The sequence below is a fragment of the Eschrichtius robustus genome, chromosome 9, assembly GCF_028021215.1.
Source record: "Eschrichtius robustus isolate mEscRob2 chromosome 9, mEscRob2.pri, whole genome shotgun sequence".
In the NCBI taxonomy this organism is placed as follows: Eukaryota; Metazoa; Chordata; class Mammalia; order Artiodactyla; family Eschrichtiidae; genus Eschrichtius; species Eschrichtius robustus.
In genome coordinates, this window is record NC_090832.1 from 72,845,387 (window position 1) to 72,860,348 (window position 14,962).

At 37.7% G+C, this 14,962-nt stretch overlaps 1 protein-coding gene across 1 annotated transcript in view; it reads right to left on the bottom strand.

Moving 5' to 3' along the window:
- The window catches only part of LOC137769155 (cytochrome b5 reductase 4-like), a 42,545-nt gene that overhangs the window by 16,318 nt on the left and 11,265 nt on the right, over positions 1-14,962 (bottom strand). Inside the window, exons 7-9 of the mRNA XM_068550851.1 lie at positions 14,663-14,695; positions 12,589-12,711; positions 136-276 (exon numbers count right to left, since the gene is read on the bottom strand). Coding sequence (XP_068406952.1) covers positions 136-276; positions 12,589-12,711; positions 14,663-14,695 — 297 coding nt within the window. The remainder of the gene's footprint in view (positions 1-135; positions 277-12,588; positions 12,712-14,662; positions 14,696-14,962) is intronic.

Below are 14,962 nucleotides of genomic sequence, written 5' to 3' on the forward strand. Positions count from 1 at the left end.
TGGCTATCACTAAGTCTAGCTGCCCAGAAACATTTTATTTATAACCTAAATGGGTGCTTCCTCGAGAGATTACTACTGATTCCGAACTGCTTATAAAAGAAGAAAATGTTTCCGCAAAGCCTCTGCTTGCCTTACCTGTAATAGTTAGCTTGAAGTAAACATGTTGCCCCGTTGGCACCTGAAGATGTATGCTTGGTGGCAGCATCAAGCAGAAAAGCTTCGTATCATGAGTCACATCTTCCTTGGAAATTAACTGGCACTTTCTGTAGTACAAACCTAGAAAGTGATTCGTCTTCTCTTAGTGATGAATAAATTAAATAAGAAGTACTCTCAGACCTACCACGCGAAAACACAGGCTCTGCTTTGCTCTTTAGTGAGCTTGCGTTTCACTAACAGGCCTATGACATTTTAAAAATTCATCAGTATTTTGAAAATCTTATAGTGTTAGTTTTTTCCATTTTGTTTCCTATGATATCCATTTTCTAAAACCTGTAAGTACTTCTGTAATTTGAAAAATAAGCTCTATAAAATGAGTGTTATTTTCTCATATCTGTTGTTATAGCATGTTAAAACCATTATAGTCTAAGAAATTAAAGTCTAGTTTATTTCTTCTTAAATGTACTTTTTAAAATAATTCCATCCTTTAAGCCTATAACAGCTATATAATTAAATTGTAGATGTGAAAGATATTTGATAATCAACAAAGCTCATTCTAAATTCTTTTCTTACAGAATGGAAAAGTCCTGAAACTCAAATATTTAAGGTTTAACAATACCAGCACTATTCAGTAACTTAGAAATATTTCTTTGATAAAGGCAGGAAAAATATACATTCTTGTGTCCCTGTATATGTGAATTATATATACACAAACAAAATTCATGTGTATATGAATTATAGAACATTTCAATGGTCAAAAAATGATTAAAACAAAAAATAAACTTAGGTTTAAGGGTGTAAGTTCTGATTATCTGGAAAATTAGTTTAAGTGAAAAACTGAAGATGCCAAGCTTGTGGTACTAAAATACAAGTAAACAAAAGGAATCAAGTATTTCTATAAATACGGGAAATATTTGAAATTAATACCTTAAGCTCAGGAAATATTATTTGTATACAGAGAAAAATAATACCACTTGGATTGGAAGATCTTGTTATAGAAGTTCTGAAAGCATGAACATTTTCACTTGTAAATTTTCTTTCGGATGTAAACAGCATGCCAGAGTAGACTTTGTTTCATAATTCCCTCTCTTTTGTAAAACAGCATTTACAGAGATGTCAGGAATTAATCCTAATAAAGCAACTTATTATCCTAATTATGCTCTTTTTTTTTAACCTAAAAATATTTAAGTAGGGGCAGAAAGATTTACTCCAGACCTTAGGATGTGAAGGTCCTACATCGAATAATCAGTGGTTAGTGGAAAACTAAAATTCACATAGAATCCTAAGAAATCATTTTGGCCACAGTTTCATCCAATTCTCTTCTTCCCTTGTCCCTCTTGCTCCCAAAGACCCTGGTCACTAAATCTTTCCATCTATCACCATGGTAGCTCGGTATGCACATAAACTTAAGAGTGCATCGTTGCCAGGGCAAAGCTTAGACCAGATTACAGCTAAGGGTACCGTCCCAGAGTTATCCCGGAACGCCTAATCCAGTACTGGACCAACGAAGGATCAAAGGACCTAGGCTCACCCCCAAGAAGAAATGAAGGTTCAAATGATCTCCTTATCCCTTCCTCTAGACCTTCCTGGGACCCAGAGTGGTAATACAATATGAGACCCCCATCTATATGTCTAAATACGTGAAAGTTATAAATCAGACAAATAACTGCTAAATAAAATATGTTCTACGCTGTACCTTGAAATATACTTTCATAATGTCCTAGAAGGCTAGGTTCGAATTCAGGATTCTTGAACTCCTCAGAGTTCCACGCAGGAAGATGGTGGAGGGATGAGAGCTGCACCCCCTTGACTGCCTATGGCCTGACCCCCCTCTTCTCAGCCCCACTGTCTGACCCTGAGTGGAGCCTTGTGCAGGTGTGGGCGCACCAGCCCATATGTTAAGGCTCATCTACTTGCTCTCTCCATAAACAGCCTTGGCCACTTCTTGGACAGAAGCGGTTTTGGGGCCATTTGGGCAGGGAATTCTGGGGTTCCAGATACCTGGAGGGCAGTGGTGAAGGAAAGAGCCTGAACTCCAGGTGGATAATTCTTCATCTTACACACTCATCCTGTGGGAGCAGTGCGGCTGGAGGAGAGCCCTTGTATTTTCCTCCAAGCACGGAGTCCAGGGCAGGTGCCCCTCCTGACAATTTCACCTCTAGCCTTTACCAGAAAGGATTTGCTAGAGTAAGTATGCACCTCTTTGACTATACTTAAAACACAAGGAAACTCTGGGTTCCAGTGATTGACTGGCTTTCCTTGTTAGAGAATTAACACAGTATTCCGGCTATTTAACACCACTGAGATAATTTCAACATCTTACCAATAAAATAATAAAACTGCCATAATTTCACAAGAATGTGCTAACAATAGGTTCTAAAAGTCTTAAGAAAAATTTAAGAATGTTTTCGTCTGTCAGTTGCACTGAGGAGAGAAGTATCACAGGCATGGACCTGAAAAATGGCGGAAAAGGAGTATAAAGCGGCTGCACTGACGACTTCAGTCTGGATAATGCCTGTATTGAAGTGTCAGGTTTTTGGTTTTATAAGCATAATTATACAGGAAAATGAGAAACTGAAAATAAATATGAGATGGTGAAACAAAAACATAAGACAGAAAACTGTCTGCCCAGAAACCTCACTTCTTTTTTTAAATCTTTATTATTTTATTGAAGTATAGTTGATCTTCAATGTTTCAGGTGTACAGCAAAGTGATTCAGTTTTACATGTATATATATATATATATATACACACACACACATACACACACACACACACACACACACACACACACACAAACACATTCTTTTACAGGTTCTTTTCCATTATAGGTTATTACAAGATATTGAATATATTTCCCTATGCTATGTAGTAGAGGTCCTTGTTGTTTACCTATTTTATATACAGTAGTGTGTATCTGTTAATCCCACATTAACTTCTTTTAATAACATACATATAATATTGAGACATTCAGCGTAACACTGAAATGCTGGGGATAATATGATAATCTGGGTATCCTTTTTTCTTCTTGTTGAAAAGAAACTATAGCTTTCCTTCTAAAGAGTAGACTTTCACAGGCTAAAATAAAGACAAAGCTCAGTGGGAGAGAGACGTGAAAGAGAGCACTGGACTGGGAGTCCATATTGCCCTCAACCTGTCCTGCAGCTCCTTCTTGCTCCTAGTACACTTTTTGTTTTTCTGGCCATGCTACATGGCATGCGGGACCTCAGTTCCCACACCAGGAATGGAACCTGTACCCGCTGCAGTGGAAGCGCAGAATCCTAACCACTGGAATTACCCCCTAGCACACTTTTAAAGCACCTATCCACTCTCATTTTCCCTGCTGGAAGCAGGGGCTTACAGAAGTTAAACAACTTGCCCAAGATCACGGAGTCGCTTGAGAAGATGTGGGATGAGGCAACAAGTTATGAGAGTTTCTCGCCCCAACTCATAGGCCTTGTTCAAAAAGTTTGAGAATCATCGTTCTAGAACAGTACATCGTTCTTTAGCATCTTCCCCCTTATTTTAACCACATCAGTTCAAGCATAAATGTTTATAGATTATCCCTCCACCCTTTACAACTCCCTACTAACTATTTAGTGTCCAAATTAAGGAACCAGTTCAGCAAGTCACCATCCATCCCAGGTACATCTCTTCTTCAACATCCACGATTCCTACAGTTCTGGTCAACCACAGGTTTTCTTAGCACTCTTTACTACTTTCAATTACCTAAATACAGGTGTCCCCCGCTTTCCGAAATTTCCCTTTACGCCACTTATCTTTTATGAAAAATCTACATTAGTACCTGTTTTTCCTAACTGAAAGAAATCCAAAGAGGATTTTCACTTTTATGAAAAATGGTGAAAAGGGAAAATAGCATTCAGCGTTTGTTTTGCAGTGAGCTGTTACGGAGGCAGCGTGCACCCCGAGCAGAGAGAGTGGCACCCCAAGCTCCTTCCCCGGGAACTACACTCAGCATCTCAGCATCAAGCTGCCATATCTTTGAACTGTGCCTGTGAGCATCTGCGCTTTGTCTCAGTTTACCTTGTGCATCCGTGAGCTAGATGTGTCCTAGGGTAACTGCTTTTTCCCTTTACACCATTTCCACTTATGAAAGATTCCACAGGAATGCTCTACTTTTGGATAGTGGGGAAACCTGTATGATTTACTTACCTCCTAATTTGCAATCTACCTTTACTCATCTCTTCCTCTAAGATCTTCCTGAACCAACATAGGGCAAGCAGTTAGTGGAACTACACACTTAAAAAATGCTCCAATGGAAAATAAATAACCCCAAACATCAATACTAACATCTACAATACTTAAAAATATACTGATACACATACCTAGATATGTCCATGCAGAAAAACCCACAACCTACAGCCATTCCATTCAATAGACATTCCATTTAGAATCTGGGTTATGTAAGGAGGGAAATCCAATATTACATTAACACCTTGGAAGAGGCTCAGAGCAAGACATGATATTGTCTCTTAGCTCAATTTTATCAGATGCCTGAAAGGGTGAAGACATATGTTGCTGCGACCACTCCTGTTTCTGGAACCTATTAAGGTTGAATAGAAAGGCTGCACACTTGAGGGGCCTTGCCCTGTGAGACATTTTTCATATGATGTGGTGATGGACTGGAGAGTTATTAATGACTGAATGAGATTCTAGTAAAGCACCGGTTTCTCCTTAGCTGTGTATCATTTGATATAAATGGTTCACGGCCAGAGACCAGGGGCTGGGCTGTGAGATAAGAGAAAATCTTTATATTGGCCTCTGCCCCCGGTTCCTGGCACAGAGTTCCTAAAACTCTTATAATAACCTAAGTGATAAGAACACTAGGAGCAGCTCTTGTTCTTTATACAGTAGTTCCCCCTTATCCATGGGGGATACATCCCAAGGCCCCCAATGGATGCCTGAAACTTCTGGGTTTTTCCTATATATATGTACATATTATACAGTTGTAATTTATAAATTAGGCACAGTAAGAGATTAACAACAATAACTGATAATAAAATAGAACAATTATAACAATATACCATAATAAAAGTTACGTGAATGTGGTCTGTCTCCCTCAAAATATCTTACTGTACGAACTTAATGCCGTTTTCATCTTAACTAAGTACTTATCATGAACTGTGGCAGTAACTTTTGCAGTTTAAAGTACAACAGCAAAACTAGCACGGATTCCTTTTTCCTTCTTCACAATTTCACAGAGAAGATTTGTTCTCATGGTAGATCTTAGCAACCTCATAATTTGATTTTTTTTTTTCCTTTCCTTGTTAAGACAAGAACTTTCACCCTTTCACTTAAAGGAAGCACTTTACGGTTTCTCTTTGGCATACTGGAATTGCCAGCATCACTTCCCTTGCGCTTTGGGGCCATTACTAAGTAAAATAAGGGTGACCTCAACACAAGCACTGTGATCCTGCGAGAGCTGATCTGATAACCCAGACGGCTACCAAGTGACTAATGGGTGGGATGCGCTGGACAAAGGGATGATTCACATCCCCAGCGGGACGCCTTGAGATTTCATCACACTACTCAGAACGGTGCACAATTTAAAACTTATGAATTGTTTATTTCTGGAATTTTTCATTTAATATTTCTGGACCACGATTGACTGCGGTAAGTGAAACCTCAGAAAGCAACACCACAAATAAGGGGGGAACCACTGTATTTGTCTTTGACCCTCATCTCTAACACGGGATTCCTAATACCCTTGTAAATTCCTAAGCAATAAGAGAACCAGGAACATTTTTGTTCTCATGAGGTGACTCTGGGTGGGCTCCTGGATGAGCGCCGGTCACCAGAAAGACTCAGCTATGATAGAAGTTTGGAATTTCCAGCCCCATGTCCCACCCTCTGGAGAGGGGAGAGGGGCTGGAAATGAAGTTAATAACTGATCATGCCTATGTGAGGAACCTCCATAAAATCCCAATAGCAGGGGGTTTAAAGAGCTTCCAGGTGGGCAAACACATCAACACTGGGAGGGTGACAGACCTCAACTCCCCACGGACAGACGTTCCTGTGCTCAGGACCCTCCCAGACCTTCTCTCACCCTCTGCATCTCTTCCGTCTGGATATTCATCTGTAGCATTTATCATATGTGATCTACTCTAGCAAATTAATCATGCCCAGGGAAGGGGTCTTTGGAACCTCCCACCTATAGCCAGTTGGTCAGAAGGACAGGTGGTAACCTGGGCTTGCCACTGGCGTCTGAAGTGTGTGTGTGTTGGGGGATGGGGGGAGGGATCATGTGGGACTGAGCCCTTAACCTGTGGGATCCAATGGTGTCTCCAGGTAGACAGTGTCAGAATTGAGTTAACTTGTAAGACACCAGCTGGTACTGCAAAGAACTGCTTGCTGTGGAGGAAAATCTCCAGGTATTTGGGACCAGAAGTGTCAGAAGTGAAGCGTTCTGTGTGAACAGTAAAGGAGACACATAGGAGAGAAAGAGAGTAGGGAGGAAGTGAGTTTTTTTCCTACACAGGAAAGAAAAATCTGAGTTTTTCCTTTACAGAATCTGTCACAGCTCATACAGCCGGGGTCAGCCTGATTTAGCCTCGCTGGCTGGCTGTTTCTGCCAAGACAGTGACCTTGATGAGCAATGAACTTGTGTGCAGGGATGATGGTCAGAACACCTGAGAACAAGCGGAGCCTTCAATAGCTCAGTTGGTAGGGCAGAGGTCTGCAGAACACTTGAGAACAAACTATTTTCAAGAACTGTACAAATATCTAACATTTTTGACTATGGATAAAATAACTCAAACCCATGAAGTCACTAGAATACCTTCCTATGCTGAAGAAACAACAAAGTTTTAGTTATTATATACTTTTAAAAGTATTATATAATTGCATTTATTTTGCTGTTTTTAAAAATTATTCAGCCTTTTCACTAACTTTGGTAAAACTTCCACTTAACCTCTAGTAGTATAGTTTTATCATCCTCACACAAACCACTCTTGAATATATGAATAAGAATTCGTTCATAACAGCTTCAAACACTAGGATGATAAACGTGTATGGGCACACATTTTTCCATATACTGGGGTAAAACCTAATGAAGCAGTATTAGTAAATTGACAATAAAGCATAGGATCCTTTCTGTTTTAACTATTACTGTTAAAAATATACCTAAAGTGGGCTTCCCTGGTGGCACAGTGGTTAGGAATCCACCTGCCAATGCAGGGGCCACGGGTTTGAGCCCTGGTCCGGGAAGATCCCACATGCCGCGGAGCAACTAAGCCCATGCGCCACAACTACTGAGCCTGCGCTCTAGAGCCTGCGAGCCACAACTAGTGAGCCCGCATGCCACAACTACTGAAGCCCGCGTGCCTAGAGCCCACGCTCCACAACAAGAGAAGCCACCACAATGAGAAGCCTGCGCACCTCAACGAAGAGTGGTCCCCGCTCGCCGCAACTAGAGAAAGCCCGCACGCAGCAACGAAGACCCAACGCAGCCAAATATAAATAAATTAAATTAATTAATTAATTTAAAAAGACATAAAAAATTATTTTAAAATATATATATATATACCTAAAGTGTATTCAGGTCTTTTACTACCTCACCTAGACTGATGTGAGCTGAATCCTTCTTTCAAAGTGAGGATTTTATAGAGTTAAATATTAGCATTAAATTAGGAGAAAGGAAACTCTTTCTCCAAGACTAGATTCAATGGGGCCCTTAGACAATGGGGTCCACATCATTTAGCAAGGTTGTCACTAGAGTTGAACATTTCTGTGCTTATCACTTTTCCTCAGTTCCATAACTAATAATTCAGCCAACGTTATACACTGAAGTGCCTGAACTGCCTGAATTCTAAGTTTTTAAACTTCTTCTATTCTATCTTTTAATATAGTAAATAATTTCTTACTCATTTGCAGCCTGCCCCATCTATTCTGTGTTTCTTCTTATTCAGGCCGTTCTGCTAGAAATAAGAAGAAGACAGCAAAATGCCAAAGCATCTTACAGTTACTGTGCAAGCAACGACTTTACACCTGCTGGGCCAAGCAGACAATTTAAGAGAACAAAGCACAGTGAAGTTTCTATTTGCTATCCACAATATTTTTTTTTCTTTTCCAGTCATTCTGAATGCTTGTCTTAGGCAGCAAAGAAACATGGATGCACAGGCAAGGAAGGGGAGGGGAGGGGTGAGGGTGGTTCTTTCTACACCTGCAACGAGAGCTGTTATTCACTATGGCAGCGAACAGCTTGCCTGCAGAATCACAGGCTCCACAGAAAGCCTCAATTAAGTGACTGCTCACAGAGTGCTGACAAGCACATTTACACGTACAGACAGTACTTCAGTGTGTGTGCACGCGCGCGCGTGTGGTGTTAGCAGTTAGGAAGCCCTGATGAAAGTATAGTTCAAATAATGAGAAACTGCCACTTTTTTAGGTTAAAAAATAAGTATCAGTGATTTCATACAGTTCAACTTGAATTATAAAGACAGTTATAGATTCTATATATATTTAACCTAGAGGTTTATAAACAGCTGCTGACATATCACAATTATGACACAATTTTTTAAAATCTTGTTTATAATTTTGTATCCCAATATTCATTTACTGAGTTGTTTGTTGGCAAATCTGTATAACTGCCTTTGTCTGGTGATCTAAGTTCCCATACTAAAGGCAATCACAATTAAAATAAACTTTAGGTTGGATACAGGAATAGCAATCCAATTATCTATTAGTTTCTGACTCTTAATAGACACAAGTTCGTTAGGCACCACACACACACACACACACACACACACACACACAACTACTCACTCATAATCTTCATTTATTCATCTTTGGGAAGAAGAAAATAATTGGAAGCACCCAAGTTACAAATGGTAGTTTGGTTCTAGTCATATAATTTAATTTACTAACTATTACAGCTGGATTAAAGGTAAAAACAAAGTAGTTTCTCTTCTCTGATTATGTTCTTTGCTATATTTGAATCTTTTGTGTAAGTAAATTCTAGATTTGACATGAAAAGGTAGTGCATTAAGTCTTCAACTTACATGCTTATTTTCAAACTTAAATTTTTAAACTAAGAAATTTCAGTAAGAGGAAGCCAGCATGAAAACCTCCTTGAAGACCAAGGAGCCACGTGATAGACTGAACATTTGAAGCTACTGACAGCAAGTTAATAATAATACTCTGATATGTAAGTATTCAGCTTTGCTAGTGTGGAAAATAACCTATAGTTTTTGTCATGATTTAAGGAAGAGAAAGGACAAAGAAGAAATTATCTATGCTAATTCTGTCAAACAAATTAAAAAAAAAATCCCCTAAACTCTGAGTCATTTTCCAAAGTGGAAAATCTAATTCACTGAAAAATACATGCATGGCTCTAATTTCAGACAAGAAAGCTAAAGCAAACTATGGTGGTTCATGACTCAAGCCAAAATTTATGGCAGGGATGAAAGAGTTCAAGGAAAGCTTCAGGAAATTATAGAAAAGAATACTTGAGCAATGTTCATTCTATTTCCAAATGGAGGTCAGCCTGGGTTCTCAGTGTCATTTATTTCTAGGACTTAGCTTTTATCTGGTTTGCTATGATTTTCTAATCACTAGAGAGTTGGATAATTTCAGGGCAACAGATTTCACTTTAATAATATCTCTTTTCATTTCCACTATCTTTTACCTATTCTCTTCTGATCTGCTACATCACTCAGTTATTCCTCTATGTTCTCTCTCCCTACCTTATACCACACAATTGAGACCTCCTGCTCTGGGAAAATGACTCTATTTGAACTTTCCCACATATGGCTTACATTTTCTTTCTCTACCACCTGCAAAAGTTCTGGCACAATAAGTACCCAGTAATGATACCTGGAAAGCCCTTTATAGTTTTTTGGGTTTTTTTTAAAGCCACTTTCAAAATATTGCTTGATATTCACCTCCTTCATTCATGGAGAGTCATTTAAGGTCAAATATACCTGCATCTGTTTGTTCACGTAAGGTAACCTTAGAATACATTCAAGTTTGCACTATGTAACTTGCTCTTACTGGCCTATTTCTTGATACAAGTATTCTTCAGTCTCATGTTTGTGTATGTCCTTTCTTCCGCCTGGGAAAATAATTTCTGATGCCTTTTATTTGTTTCATACCACAATACCTAAAATAGCCTTCTACACACAGTATGTACTCAAAATACAGCTACGTGATACTTCTCTGAAAATAAAAATACTATCCACAAATATATTTTTATAATTTTAAATATTTAAAGATGCTAAACTGAATACATGCAGTTGGTTTCTTCTAACCCCTCCCTAAAATAACAGCAAAGATGTTTTTTTTTCTGTGTGTGTGGTTGTTTTTTTAAGGCCTAGCCTGCAAGGACAATAAGAACAGAAATAAAAAAGCAACAGAAGTTTGGGAGCTGACAAAGCAAAGAGACGACTGGTAACTGACTCAGTAGACTCCGTAAAGCTACATCCTAAGCTAGACAAACAAAAAGCCAAGAATCAACCCATCTGTAATATGAGATCCCTTTGAGGCTCAGAAATTGGCAGGACCAAGTACCTCTAGAATCAGAGTGAAGGCAGAGCTAAAACCACTTTCTGGAAGAAAGTTCATTTAAGAAGCCTAGATACCACCTCACCTGCTTTCTGAAGTCCTCCCCTACTTCACACGGCCACATGACTGATTCTCTCCTATTCTGGCAAAGTATCAGAATTTTGCTCTCTCTGCAGAGGGCAAAACAAAGGGTCTCTAGACTAGGTATATGTTGTAGGCTGAACTGTGCCCCCCTCAATTTTCAACGTTAAAGTCATAACCCCCAGTACCCCAGAAAGTGATTATATTTGGAGACAGTGTATTTTAAAAAGTAAGTTAAAATGAGGTCATTAGGGTGGTCCCTAATCCGATGTGACTGATGTCCTTATAAGAAGAGGCAATAGGGACACAGACACACACAGACGGAAGACCATGTGAACACAGCCATCTGTAAGCCAAGGAGGGGCCTCAGGAGAAGTCAACCCTGCCAGCACCTTAGTCTCAGACTTTCAGCCTTCAGCCTGTGAGAAAATAATTTTCTGTTGTTATCCCACCAAGTCTGTGGTACTTTTTCACAGAAGCCTTAGTAGACTATTATAGTATGCTAGGCAAAAAAAAAAAAAAAAAGGAAATTAAATTTACAGATATTCCAGCCTTCTTTTCCCATATAACTTCTGAAATGCTGGATGCGAGGTAGAAAACTGTTTACCCTAGAGACTCTGACAAAATACTGGCATCAGACTTTTCCCGAAGAAACCATCCAGCCACATAGTAAATATTACTGTCAACAAGCCACACCCACATGCACAGAGTTTCCAATCAGCTTTTAGAGTTCCACCCTGAAGTACGAGTAGATGGTCAAGGATCAGCAGACATTCAAAGAAAGCATCTAATATGAAAGACAGACCAAAATAAACAAACTGTAGGAATACAGGCTACACAGGGAGACAAAAAATCTCAAACACTATAATTCTTAAAAAGAGAAGATAGAAAATAGGATGCTAAAACAAAGGAACAAAAATCAAGAGTTCTCCAAAGTTAAAAATATGAGAGTAGAAATGAGTAACACAACAGCAGAGCTGGAAGACACAGCTGAAGAAATCTCTCAAAAAGTAGAAGAAAAGGACAAAATTGAAAATGAGAGAGAAAAGACAAGATAATTAGAGAACTGGTTAAGAAGGCTTAAAGTAAGACTATTTCTAGAAAGTAAGAACATACCATGGAGGGAAGAAATATCAGTATTCCCCAGGCCCGAGGGTCTTAAGTTTCCGTAATGGAAATATTAGCAAAAAGGATGAACATTCGGCACAGAAGTTCAAACCGTGAACTTTCAAAACACTTGGAAGAGGCAAATCCTACCAGTTTCCAAAGAGAAAATGTGGAGTGCGTTCACTTTGTGGAAATTCATCAAGTAGAACACTTGTAATATGCACCTTTGCCTATAAATGTTATAGTTACATAAAAAGCTTTAAAAAATAAAGAAAGGAAGGAAATGAATGGTATCATCCTTTAGGAATAAACTCAGAAACTGGTTTAGGTAAGCAGAGAGACAGTAAATGTGCCTTCTCTAACAGAAAAAATCTAGATGTGCCTACAAGGCATAAACTTAACTTGTTTTTGCACCTTTTATAAAAAAAAAAAACAAAACCTCAAGGAGTGAATGGTTGCACAAGAGTTTGAGTGGGTTTCTCCATTTAGGTATCATTACCTAATGACCTTTGTTATGTCTAAACATTAGATAGCAGAGTCAGAAATTTAATTTCTGCTTTAAAAGAAAAGGAGGATTACAGACACAATGTCCGTTTTCAACTCCTTAGAGAGAGATACAAGGACCCTTTGGCTCACTGCAGGTGGCCTTCCAAACTCTGATACAACTGAGCCACTGACACAACATTTTCATTAATCCAGGACTCAAAATAATAGCACAGCCTACCTGTATCTTTCTTTGGAATAAGTGAATTATGATTCTCCAGGGGATGACCAAGGCATTTCCAAGAAGTATTCTCTTTTTTCTTCAGGACAATCTCTATTTTTCCCACATTATCAACAACTCGCACTGAAAAGAAGATAAATTCCATTTGTATTCATTGATACTAAATATAAGGTTTTACTTTTAAACCAATCTTTCTCAAACAACCCAAATGTCCCAATCAGATATGAATGACACTGAGCATTTGTGAGATAAATAAAATTTTGTGTACATGTTCATCAAAATTGTTTATGCCTTATATGGTGTTAAATCCAGTTTATGTTAGATTCAGATTAACTTCTTTGAAATTAATTTATCAAGGGCCAAACTAATACATAATGCTAGTTTTCATACAAGCACAAATAGAGCCATGGCAACTAATTAACACATAGCTTAAAAAAACAAAAACTTAAATATACAAATTAGCCATTGAATGGATCCACAAAAGCAAATTTAATTTATACTCTTTTAACATTTCTTGGGATCTGAGGGGTTCTTATGAGTGAATTCAGTAAACCAATATTGAGCCTAATAAACATAGAAAAAGCTTCAGGAGAATGAATCCCAATAAAGTGCATGTCAATCTTTGATAATTAAAAATCTTTTAGATTCTCTTTTTACTTTTGAATGTTTAAAATAGTTTAGAATACATGAGTACAATAATAAAATAAACTTTTAAAATTGATTAAATTTTATGAATTGAATGTGCTTTTAAAGATCTAAAGTATATTTCTTTTTGTCTTTAGAAACAATCTGTCCTTCCTCATTGTAAACACAAAATTCAGTAGCAATTTAACAACTTTTAAACACAAATTAATCAAATAAATTCAATTCAATGAGCACTGATTTGAAGCTTAACAAACATAAGAAGTCCTTGACTTTAAAGAGCTTAATTTATACAATTTATAGAACTTACTATGGTATAAAGAAAAGGGAAGGTATAGAACCGGTGTAAGGTACTCTGACAGTACTTTTAAACAAGAAACCACATGTATATATGAATATAGAATGGAATATTATTCAGCCCTAAAAAAGGAAGGAAATCCTGTCACTTGCAATGACGTATGATAAATCTAGAGAGCATTATATTAAGTGAAATAAATAAGACAGAGAAGACAAATAGTGCATGGTATCATTTATATGTGGAATTAAAAAAAGAAAAGTCACACTCATAGAAACAGAGAGTAGCAAAATAGTGCCAGGAGTTGGGGCAGGGGGAGGGGGGAATAGAGAGAGCTTGATAAAAGGGTACAAACTTTTAGCTACAAGATGAATAAGGTCTGAGGATCTAATGTATAACATGGTGACAACAGTTGATGACACTGTCTTGTATAATTGAAATTTGCTAAGACAACAGAACTTGTGTTCATACGCATACACACACACACACAAAGGTAAATATGTGAGGTGATGGATGTGTTAATTAATTTGTGTGAATCTTTTCACAGCATATACCTTTATCAAATCATAACGTTGTACACTTTAAATCTTTAAATATATTGTAATTTTGTCAACTATATTTCAATAAAGCTAAAGAAAAACAAAAAACAAGAAACCACCATTCTCTGATGAGTCTTCTATTGCTAAACAGCTGTGTAAAATCCACATTGTATATTTACATGCAGAAATATTCATAATTTAATGTGCTCTATCAATATTAAATATTTGAATATATACACCTAAGAAAAATTTGTCTGGTCCGGTCAAGTATATTTCTACAAGCTGCATGTCAGGAGTAGGGCCGGAAGGAAGAATGGGGACAGGAATTTTTTTTCTAAGGAGAGGAAAAGGAAAGGGCAAAGAGATGAGATGAAAAAGGGGAAAGAAAAAAGGCTTGGGGGGAACTGAAACCAGAGGGAAAAGAGTACATTTAAAAATTAATGTATTTGCTTATATAGAAAACATCATGTCCTTGTCTGCAACATGAAAATATACAAATGAATAATAAGACAAATGCTGTCCACCGCCCCCCCGTGTGTGTCTGTATGTATATGTGTGTGTGTATATGTACATAGATAAATTATTTTTGGTAGCTTACCAGAAAAATCTTCCTGAATCTCATGACTTAGGGCTGGAGAAAAAAAAATTTCAGTTAAGATCCAACTTCAGTTCCTATGGTCTACAAACACCATATAAGATCATTTAAATGGTTCTTTCATGCACCATTTCAAATCTCTCAAACATATCCTGAGAAATCAAAAGAAAGAAACTGAACACAACCAAAATACTGTGTACAGTATTTTGAGACAAATTACTTAAACATGTATCTTCAATTTTTCCATTTCTCTCCCTATTAATTAAGGAGTAAATACTCAATTGCCTACAGGTGGATAACCCA